Raw genomic sequence first — 10691 nt, 5'->3', positions numbered from 1 at the left:
TAACAAAGTCACACCAAGGAATGCATGGGGAACAAGCATTGCCATCTCTCTTGTACAACTCATAATTGTTTCTCATCAGTATGATGGAACGACAAACACTCTGGTTTCTGGATGTTTCTATTCTTGCCCCTCTACTAGTCTCTCCACTTTTCTTCAAAAAATTCTTTCTTAAAAAGTGACCATTGAAACCCAATATGACAAACCCCTGCTGAGAAATCTTGAATGGGTGTTTATTACCTTAGATGAGAAATATGATTGTCTGTCCCTGGGGGAACAGACAAGTAAAATGTCACACATGCACACTATGTGTTATTCCTGCGGGTCACGTAGACAGAATTAGACTATGCATAGCAGAGTGGATACATCTTAAAAGCATAGTTCACAGTTAAAACATTTGAACGTAAGAAAAATTTATCATGCTTCTGGCCACGATGAATTAACAGGAATCTGATTTGCTCTGCCACCTAAACATCTATAAATCAAAAATGTTATAAAGCTTTACATCATGGCACCATGAGCCACACAGGATAAGGGGTCCCCAACATAAGGGAAATTAACAAGGTGATCCCCTGGGTTGTCCGATATCCCCCAACCCCAACTTCTTGCCTGGATAGAGTTCCCAGGCTGCAGCACAGAAAGACTGAACACAAACAGAGCTCAATGAGTGAAGGAGACAGAGTTGAGAATTCCAAGAGGCCAATGTGACTAGAATATTCTGGGAGTAATGGAGGGGTGAGAGCTGCACAGAGAGGTAGTGCTGGAGAGCTGCAGAGGTCTCCCACCTGGGTGCAGTGTATGACAAAAGGGCAGCGGTGGTAGTTGACTTCCCTTTTCTGGAGTGAGTAGCTGTGTGCATCGTGGTGCCATGTACTGAGATTGTGAAGACAGGAGTTTTAAAAACAAGAGAGATGGGGGGGAATGTGAGTGTGTGGGAGGGGTGGCTATCCCAATACCACAGTGAGACAGACTCACTGTGAGGAGTCCTTGAGACACCCACGTGGAGATGTCAAGTAGTATAATGTTCAATGTCAATTACATCTCCATTAAAAAAAGAAGAAAGAAAAAATAAGAGTAAAAATAAAATAAAACAAGTGTAAAAGTCCACTATGGATTTTGTTTTTTAAAAAAAAAAAAAACAGTTTCAAAATGAGAAGGGAACACGGCATTTTCTATTAGCGCACAGCGGCTCGTCAAGACTTTCACTTCTAAGGTCTGGTCACGTCGTACAGAAACGTGTTACACAAGAAGGGCTGAGAGACACAAGCAGCTAGCTGACAGGGAAGGTTGCTATGCAACAGCTGAGGAAAGCCATCCAGCCAGGCAGAACTGATGTTGGTCACTGGAGAGTAAAAGCTCTGGTCCTAGCAACAGCTTCCATTCAGACACAGGGGTCCTAGAGAGGCTGATATAAAAACGAATATAAAAGTCCACTATGTTAGTTTGTTTAAAAAAAAAAAAAAAGAGGTGCAATTTGAAATGGGAGCATAGGACTTTCTTCAGTGATTCTGGAGCACGTGAGCCCTTGGGTGGGACCCCAGTAAGTTCTCTTTTTGCTTCCCATTTTGCATATTGAGAAACCAGGCTCAGAGATGTCCAGTGACCCGAGTGGGCTCACACAGCTAGTGACAGACTGACCCAGCACTCCGTCCCTGGAATTTGGAAGTCCAGCCGAGAGCTTCTATCCACAAGACCACAGCTGCCCCAGGCCCCAGCCATGGAAGGAACCAGGCCAAACATTTACTCTGAATCAGGGCTTGCCATGACTCAGACACACAAGTGCCTGATTGTCCTGGCCGCTCCAGCAGGCACCAGGAAGGCCTCAGGGACAGCCCATTTGTGCCACTCACAGCGAAGGGGCCTGACAGTCAGAGCGGGGAGTGGGCTCCAAGGAACAATTCGCACACCTGGATGGACCCACACAGAGCAGGCAAGGGGTGGGCCTGGGGCCCCCTACCTGCTCCCCCTGGGATGCAGAGCATGAGCTTACGTCTCAGAGAGCGGAAACCCAGTTTGTTGGGACAGATGTTCACAGGGCAGGGGAGGTGGAGTGGATCTGCTGGTCCAACTGAAGAGGGGAGGGTGCCTCGATCCCCGGGGCCAGTGCTAATGGAACACGGGTTTTGGAGTCAGGAAGACCCGAGCCCAAATGCTGCATTTTCACCTCACTGGCTCTGTGGCCTTGTCGAGTGAGTTCAGGGCAATGCGTCTGTCTGTGCCTCAGCTTCCTGATCTGTAAAATGGGGATGCTGACATCCACTACCCAGGGCTACTGTGAGAGGAAGATAATGCCCAGCACACACAAGCTGCCCGAAGAGTGGTTGGGGAAGCGGATGTTCCCAGTGTGTCTGGGGGCTCTAGACACGGATAGTGGAGAACACACAGGGAACTGGTGTCCTCTCGCCATTTCCATTTCTCCTGTTGCAGTTACCGACCGGGCTAGAGACCTCTGTATTGGTGACCTAGGGGTCATTCATGCTGGGGAAGCAGGGCTCAGTGTACTCCAGACCACACCGGAGGAGCTTAGAGGCAAGCGGGAGGGCAGGGCTGAGAAGCATTGTGCAAAGGTGGGGGGACTGAGGGTATGTGATGGATGGGTTGGAACCGCAACACAGGGCGTGCGTGCCCGCGTCCCCGGTCGGTGTCGCGGGGGCGGAGGGGTTGACGGTGAGGGGAATCTGGCGGGAGGGAGAAAACGCCCCCACCCCACCCCGCCCACCCACTGGCGGAACCGCATGCGCACAGGGGACCTGGTGGAAAAGGCTTTTGTTGGGAGAGCGGGCCGGCTGGAGGGGTCCGCGCATGCGCAGGCTGCCCAGCCGCGGGGGGTGGGGGGTGCCGGGAGAAAAGGGGCGGGGTGGTGGGAGCTGCTGTGCTGGCAGCAGTAGGCGAGGGCGCGGCTGCGGGGTTCCTGGTGCTGAGGACGGACGCCATTGGAGCCCCAGGGAAGGTAAGGATCCAGCCCTAGACAGGACCGGGAGAGGGCAAGTGGAACCGGGTACGCTGTGCCCTTCCTCCCCACCCCACCCCCGCCCCCGGATGTGAACAAAGCCCAAGCACGCAGTACTTGAACCCCGTTAGACCCGTGGTCAACAAAGGAGCCGCCCCCTACCATGACCACCAGACCCAGGCTCCCCGACTCGAGCCCTGCTTAACACCGGAGCCCACCATCTGAACACCTTTAACAGACGCGTGTGCTCCGTGCTGAGCTGCCTTAGCGCGGAGGCCCCACCCCCACTCCAACCATTCTGAGATCGGTGCAACCCAACTGACCGCTTTGCCGCCTTCCCCGAGTTGCGATCCTGGCCTTTGAGACCTCCAGCGCTTCCAGTTCGAGCCTCACCTAGTCCGGGGACCGCCCCCCGACCCGCACCCCACTCCATCCATCTTGAGCCCTCCTGTATGAGCCCAGCCTAGACCTGAATCACCTGAATCCCCTCCACTGCGACTTAGAGGGTCCCTGGGATTCATTTTCCCAGAGCTTCCAGCGGTCCCCGTTGTCTGAGCCTTCTCATGTCTTCTCCTCCCCAGCATCCTGGCCGTTAAATCGAGGCGCTTTATTTCCCCTGTCTCAAAGCATCTCTTATGGGACTCTCTGGACCCAAGCCCGCCAGTCCACCCCTTGTTCCAATCCAGCCGCTGGTCTGGGGAGCCTGTGTGACCTAAACTCCCCTTTCAGTGCCGGGTCTCCTCCGACCTCCTCTGTCCTTCTCCTAGGGCTCTGTCTCTGAGGGAATCTACCCCAGCAGCCCTCACCCCCGCCCCAACCTTACACTGCCTGGGAACCCGGTGACTGCAGCCCTCCACCTCCTGAGAGATCCCGCCTCCTGCTGGATCCCGCCCCCTCCCCCTGAAGAGGCCTCCTCATCCCTCTCAGGCTGAGCCCTGTTCTCCTTGGGACCCCCAGCATGGCAGAGGGAAGCTACCGCAAGGAATCTGAAAGGTACAACGTTGAAGACATGGACGAGGGTAGTGATGAAGTCGGGGAGGAAGACATGGTTGAAGGCAACGACTATGAAGAATTTGGTGCTTTCGGAGGCTACGGCGCCCTCACCAGCTTTGACATCCGCATCCTCAGAGCCTTTGGGAGCTTGGGTCCAGGCTTTCGCATCTTAGCGGTGAGGCCCCTCCTCGGCCACCTGCTAGCCCTGGGCCTTCTCTCTTGCGACGTCAGGGAGGATGGGAGGAGGGGGCCGATGAGGGCTGGAGTTGAAGGGGGAAGGACTGCCCAGCTTGCCCCAACCTTCCCTCTCCTACTGGGAGCAGCGGGGGGAGGGGGGAGGGGGTGCCGGGGGCGGGGGGCGGGGGTCGGGGGACGGGGGCGAGGGGGCGGGCAGTGCTGGGAGGGCCTGGGGGCTGGTCGGAGGCTGGCCAACACAAGGGGAGCTATCTGTGTAGAGCTATCTGCCTTCCCCTCCCCTCCCCTGCCATGCCCTGCCCTGCCCTGCCCTCCCCTCCCCTCTCCTCCCCTCTCCTCCCTTGCTCTGCCCTGCCCTCCCTTCCCCTCCCTGGTCTTGCAGAATGAGCCCTGGGAACTGGAAAACCCAGTGCTGGCCAGAACTCTGCTGGAGGCATTTCGGATGGATCCAGAAACACTTGCCAATGAGACGGCTGCCCGTGCTGCCAACGTAGCCCGGGCCGCCGCCTCTAACCAAGCTGCTCGGGCCGCTGCCACTGCTGCCCGTGCCACCTACAATCAGGTGGTCACTAACCACCACCCGGTGGCCACACACCAGGCGTCAGGAGGCGATACCCAGCCCATGACATCTGCTGCCCAGGCTCCGGCAGCCACCCCTGAGACAAGCGTCGCTTCTCCGCACAGCTCCCGGATGCTAGTCAATAGCGAGATGGCTGCCCCTGGGGCTCCAGCAAGGTCTCCACAGCCGCAGACATCCTCCCAGGCCCAGGAGGCTGCGGCCGAGGGCCCTAGTACGGCCTGTGCTTTCCCCCAGGCCTCGCGTGCAAGTGAGATGGATGCCACCCGGCCCAAGACAGCCTTCCTGGGTCAGAACGACGCCTTTGATTTCAGCCAGCCGGCAGGTGTCAGTGGCATGGCCTTCCCACGCCCCAAGAGACCTGCCCCGGCCCAAGAGGCTGCCACAGAGGGCCCCAGTGTTGCCTCCAGGGGCACCCAGGCAGCCTCTGCCGGGGAGGGGGCGGTCACCCGGCCCAAGACGACCAAGTCCGGGAAGGCTCTCGCCAAGACTCGCTGGGTGGAGCCTCAGAATGTTGTGGCAGCAGCTGCCGCCAAGGCCAAGATGGCCACGAGCATCCCTGAGCCTGAGAGTGCAGCTGCCACTTCTCAGCAGAGTGCGGAGCCCTGGGCCAGAATGGGAGGCAAGAGGACAAAGAAGGTGAGACCTCCCTGCTTTCTCCCACCCTCCTTGCTCCCCTGCTTTCTCTGCCCTCTCAGCTCTCTGCCTCCTCCCCTCCCTTCCTCTCCCTCTTCTCCCCCCTCTCTCTTCTCTCAGCTTGTACATGTTTCTCCAAGCCAAGTTTACCAGTTTTTAGTTTTACAAGTTTACTCCACGTAGTCCCTACCCTCGGGCCTGGAGGGAGAAGCGGTTGGCTCAGTGCCTGGCACTTAGTAAGCACTGGGCACGTGTCGTCCACGTGTCATCTACTAGCCTTATTTCCAAGTACCTGGCTCTGGCTAAGATGTGTGCCAGGCGACTCAGGGAGCCTGGTCGCCCTGAGTCTCTCCTCTGTCTAATGGTACAGTCCAAGCACCTGGATGACGAATATGAGAGCAGCGAGGAGGAGAGAGAGCCTCCTGCGGTCCCACCAACCTGGAGGGCATCGCAGCCCCTGCTGACGACTGCGCGGCCTCAGATGGCCCCTCGGCCCCCCATGGCCCTGAGGTCCCAGGTACCCTCAAGGCACGTGCTGTGCTTGCCACCCCGCAATGTGACCCTTCTGCAAGAGAGGGTAAGAAGGAAGCCTGCCCTTCCCCCTATCTCCCTCCTCTCCTCCCTTGTGGGCCAGTTCTTTGAGGTCACCCACGCTTTGATCTCCCCGTGCGCTCTTCCTTCTCCAGGCAAATAAGTTGGTGAAATATCTGATGATTAAAGACTACAAGAAGATCCCCATCAAGCGCTCAGGTGGGCAGCCTGTGCCCCCTCCCTGAACTCTGTCCTTCCCCGCTCCCACCACCCTGCCCTGTGGGCCTCCCACCAGATGCCCTCTCCCCACCACACACACACAGATCAGGCCTGGCCGATGGCTCCATTGACACGGTGTGGGGTCCTGAGCGTGCTCCCCTCAGCAGGGCTGACGGAAAGGCTGTAGCTCTGTGGCTGCTGCTCAGCCCCGGTGCTTTGCCCACCCCTCCCCTCCTGCAGACATGCTGAAGGATGTCATCCGAGAATATGACGAACACTTCCCTGAGATCATTGAACGAGCAACGTACACTCTGGAAAAGGTGGGTGTGGGGCCGGGGGCAGCTCTGTGGAGCAGGAGCAGCAGGGAACCCTTGCCCGCCTCCCCCCTCTGCATCCCCTCAAGGCCCAGGGGCCGGACTGCATGCTCTGGAGGGAAGCCCTCCCTGGCCTCTGCACCTGGGAGCTTCCTCTGCAAGCCTCCTCCCCTCCTTCCTCCCGCTCGTGCTCTCTGAGCGCCTGTGGTCTCCTGAGGTGGCTCCCGTTGTCTCAGCCAGTGGCAGTGCTCCCACAGGGCACTTCGTCCATGGCCTCTCCTCTCCCTCCTCCCCCAGGGCTTGGGGTTCCCCGCCAAGAAGGAGTTCTAACAGGGAATTGAATGACCGCCTGCAGGACACCCAGCTTGGATGTTTGATCTCACATCCCGTTTTCTCCCCACTGTAGAAGTTCGGGATCCACCTGAAGGAAATTGACAAGGAAGAGCACCTGTACATTCTCGTCTGCACACGGGATTCGTCAGCCCGCCTCCTGGGAAAGTGAGAAAGCACAGGAGGCCGGTGGTCTTCCTTGGTGGTGCCTGCCCCCTCCTCTCGAGAAACGGGAAAGTAGGGCTGGGGGGCCTAGCACGGCTCCCACCCAGAGTTAGCAGTGCTGAGCAGCTAAGGGCAGGCAGGGGCAAGTAGCTTGCGGCGAGGCTTTGCGGCTCTCTGGGTTTCAGCCCTGCCCACCCTTCCCCGCCCCTGTCTTCCTGGGAAAGCAAGCTTCTTGATCGCCTCTCTCTGCTAAGGTCCCAGCCAGGGCTTGGCAGAGTGGGCCTCGGGCAGGGGGCAGGGAAAAGAGAGAGTGGGGGGCTGGGGTCTCCAATGGAGTCATGCTCCAGATGCAGTGGGCAAAGGGCAGGGAAGGTCAGGGTGTGCCTCTGGACTCCGGGTTGCCAATTGTCTGCTCCCCCGCCTAACCCCATCCTCGACAGAGCCCTGGGAAGAGGTGTTAGCATCCACGTTTGATGGATGAAGGGCCTCAGTCTCAGGCCGAGGCAGGAATTGTCTGCACCAGGTATAGCAAGCCGTACAGAGTGGGAGGAACTGCCCTGTAGCCCAGCAGTGTGGGAGAGGCTAGTTGGGTGAGCCGGCTGTGGTCACCTGGGCAAATGGCTGCTGGACAGGATCCCTCTTTCTACGCCTTCAGGACCAAGGATACTCCCAGGCTGAGTCTCCTCTTGGTGATTCTGGGTGTCATCTTCATGAACGGCAACCGCGCCAGCGAGGGTGAGTGGCTGGACAGGCAGCTGGGGGGTTGCCGGTCGTCTCACCTCCCTCCGTCTGCTAAACTCTTGTACCTCATCTCTCCTCACAGCTGTCCTCTGGGAGGCACTCCGCAAGATGGGACTGCGCCCCGGGTATGTTTGGGGTCTCTTGGCTCCCGCTCCTCAGTGTGTCCTTGGGCACAGGAGGCCCCAGGATTGCAGTGGCCTAGCGGTCTCTGTGGGGCGTGGCATCCTAGACTAGGTAGAGTGCCAAGGGTCCACCAGGGTGCGTGGGGAAATAGTCCTGAACCCCGAGCCCTCTTCTGCCCCGTGTCCCCTCTCTGTTCCCACACGAGACCTCAGAGACACCATCGGAGCTGGGGGCTCCATCCAGCCCCTCCCTGGGGCCCTGCTGACAAGTGGCTGCCTGGCCTCTGCTGCCAGCCCAGGTGTCCATGAGGACGCCTCACAGGCTAGGAGGCCCTCAGTCCTGCTGGGAGCGCTCCTGCCCAACCCAGGCACTGCCACTCTCTCTAGTCACACATTCCTTTCCTTGCACTCAGGGTGAGGCACCCATTCCTTGGCGATCTGAGGAAACTCATTACAGAGGACTTTGTGAAGCAGAAGTGAGTATCTCTGCCCCCCATTCAGGCCTTCCTCGTGTGCTGCTCTGGCTGAGGACGCCGTTCCCCGGCCCATGTCTTAACACCAGAGGGATGGGTGTCTGGTGTGAGTGTGGGTTGGGAGGATGCGAGTGTGGGGGTTGAGGGGACAATTCCAGGGAAGCCTGGGGAAAGGGGCAGTCTGTAAACACCGGGTGGGACGGTACAGCCCCCACCTCCTTCAGCACCTGCCCTGTAGGCAGTGTCCCGGCTTTACATCTCAGGGGCCTGGGACTCCGAGAGTGGAAACCTGATCACGGCCCTGACTGGAGTAAGGCCCATCTGGGCCTGGAGCCTGGCCCTGCCGATTTTCTAGCCCAGGCTCCCCCCATCATCAGTGCTCGGAGATCTCTTGTGCCCTCACAAAGGCCCCGTGTGCATGTTCATCCATCCGCCGCCCCACAAACACACGTTCACAGATGTTTGGGAGTATGCGTGGAGTCCCCTACTCTTGGTTGACTGTTTCTTCCCATACAGTCGTTTTCTAGGATGGATTCTCCCAGGGTTCAGTCAGGTCACGGACAAGCCCCATGGTGGGTTGTGCTCAGAGCATGGAGCCTGAAGAAATGGCTCCTGCTTACACCAGACCCAACAGGAATCTGGGTTATTGTGACAAGGGGCACAAAACTCGTGGCCTTCCTCTGAACAAGTACCCTACACGTGCCTCCTGTACCTCCCCATGTCTACTGGGCAGGAGCAGTGGCCTAGGGATGTGAGTCCCTCCATTTAGGAGGCAGAAACCCTGGGAGCCGGTGTGGAAGTGGGGGCAGGGGCTGCGGGGCCAGGGCAGACCTCCTGCAGCAGCTGAGCTGCAGCCTCGGGGCTGGGAAGGAACTACCTGGGAGCCACCGGAGCAGCCACAGGTGTGCCTGTCTGGGAGCAGAGGTTGGTTGTCCTCTCTCACACAGGTACTTGGAATACAAGAAGGTCCCCAATAGCAGCCCACCCGAGTATGAGTTTCTCTGGGGTCTGCGCGCCTGCCATGAGACCAGCAAGATGAGGGTGCTGAGATTCATCGCCCAGGTAAGGCAGAGCCTGTGTTCTGGCTGCATCTTCCCATACCTGGTTTGTGTCTTGGTCCCGGCCTCCTGACGCCGTTTGTCCAGTGAGGACGCCAAGGCCCAGCAAGGTTCCCAAGTCGCTGACACCAGTTCACAGGCTGTAGGGAGTGGACGGGGTGAAATCCCAGGTCTGGCACAGAATGACGGGAGCCTGATTTCAGTCGTGTGGGTCTTTAACATGATTTCACAAAGCGCTTAAGCGAGTGAAAGGCGGGAAGCGGGTGCTGAGCGAGGTAGGGTAAGTGTGCAAACGGTTGCTGTGCTTCCATCGCAGTATCAGAACCGAGACCCCCGGGAATGGAGGGCTCATTTCTTGGAGGCTGTGGATGATGCTTTCAAGACGATGGATGTGGATATGGCCGAGGAGCATGCCAGGGCCCAGATGAGGGCCCAGATGAACATCGGGGAGGAAGCTCTGATTGGACGGTGGAGCTGGGACGATATCCAGGTGGAGCTCCTGACCTGGGATGAGGACGGAGATTTTGGCGACGCCTGGTCCAGGATCCCCTTCGCTTTCTGGGCCAGATACCATCAGTACATTCTGAATAGCAACCGTGCCAACAGGAGAGGTACCTGGAGGGCTGGTGTCAGCAGTGGCACCAATGGCGCGGCCAGCGCCAGCATGCTCGATGGCCCCAGCACCAGCTCCACCATCCGGACCAGAAACGCCGCCAGAACTAGTGCCAGCTTCTTCTCCTGGATTCAGTAAGATTGGAGGTCATTACACGGGACTCTGGAGGCTGGGGTGGGGAGGGGCTGGGAGATATCAGGGGCAGGCCTGGGGTGTCCTGGGGGAACGAGGAGAGCGGGACAAGACACTCAGTCTGTGCTTGCTGTCCCTCACATGCATTGACACCTCTACTCTGGCTTTTGTGTCTCCTGGTTCCAGGCAGCCCTGAGGAGCTGCGGCAGTCCCCCGCCGAGCCAGAGTGCCTCCGCTGCCCGGTCCCCGACAGAGCACTCCAGGCCCGCTTCTCCCCGTCCATGGAAGATGGCATGCAAGATGACACACTCTATGCCCTTCCTGCTTTCATTGTGTGCTTTTCTCGTGCTGTCGTGTTTTGGGTATCTGTGTTACATTAAAGTTGTGAAATCAGTCGGTTGTTTCCTCTTTTTCCTGGGCAGGTGTGGCTCTGAGCAGCCCGAGGATCAGGCCCTCGGGGACAGGCGGGGGCCGCCTCTGCCTAAAAGACAGGCAGGTGTGGGTGGGTCCGGTGCTGGGAAGGGCAGAGATGCCCCTGAGGGGGGGGCAACCATGAGTTTCCAAAGGCTCTGGTCCCCAGCATCATGATCTCCTACACCGTGTGCCCAGTCAAACACAGGGGCGGTTCACAGGAGCAAGGGTGGG

At 58.4% G+C, this 10691-nt stretch overlaps 1 protein-coding gene and 1 non-coding gene across 5 annotated transcripts; both read left to right on the top strand.

Annotated features, from left to right (window-relative positions):
* Positions 1-2732: 2732 nt before the first annotated feature.
* Positions 2733-10439, top strand: LOC147340363 (melanoma-associated antigen D4). 4 transcript variants are annotated; one of them, XM_086388733.1, is made up of 13 exons: positions 2733-2947; positions 3875-4115; positions 4518-5351; positions 5719-5925; positions 6035-6098; positions 6339-6418; positions 6819-6910; positions 7563-7642; positions 7731-7773; positions 8184-8246; positions 9191-9305; positions 9618-10048; positions 10233-10439. In XM_086388733.1, exons 2-13 carry the CDS (start codon positions 3906-3908, stop codon positions 10240-10242), a joined length of 2229 nt encoding a protein of 742 aa, XP_086244859.1. In that variant the 5' UTR covers positions 2733-2947; positions 3875-3905; the 3' UTR covers positions 10243-10439. The 4 variants fall into 4 exon arrangements, with proteins under 4 accessions (XP_086244859.1, XP_086244861.1, XP_086244858.1 ...); XM_086388735.1 differs by having other exon boundaries at positions 9618-10060; XM_086388732.1 differs by having other exon boundaries at positions 2762-2947; positions 3905-4115.
* LOC147340364 (small nucleolar RNA SNORA11) lies at positions 8818-8944 on the top strand. The gene has a single exon (XR_015159974.1). It is a non-coding gene; the product is annotated as a small nucleolar RNA SNORA11 (small nucleolar RNA).
* Positions 10440-10691: the final 252 nt, after the last annotated feature.

This window comes from Bos grunniens, chromosome X, assembly GCF_055505025.1.
Source record: "Bos grunniens cultivar Pamir isolate PY7600 chromosome X, Bosgru_T2T1.0, whole genome shotgun sequence".
In the NCBI taxonomy this organism is placed as follows: Eukaryota; Metazoa; Chordata; class Mammalia; order Artiodactyla; family Bovidae; genus Bos; species Bos grunniens.
Note: the sequence above shows the minus strand (reverse complement) of the source record. Positions and strands in the feature narration are given on the sequence as shown.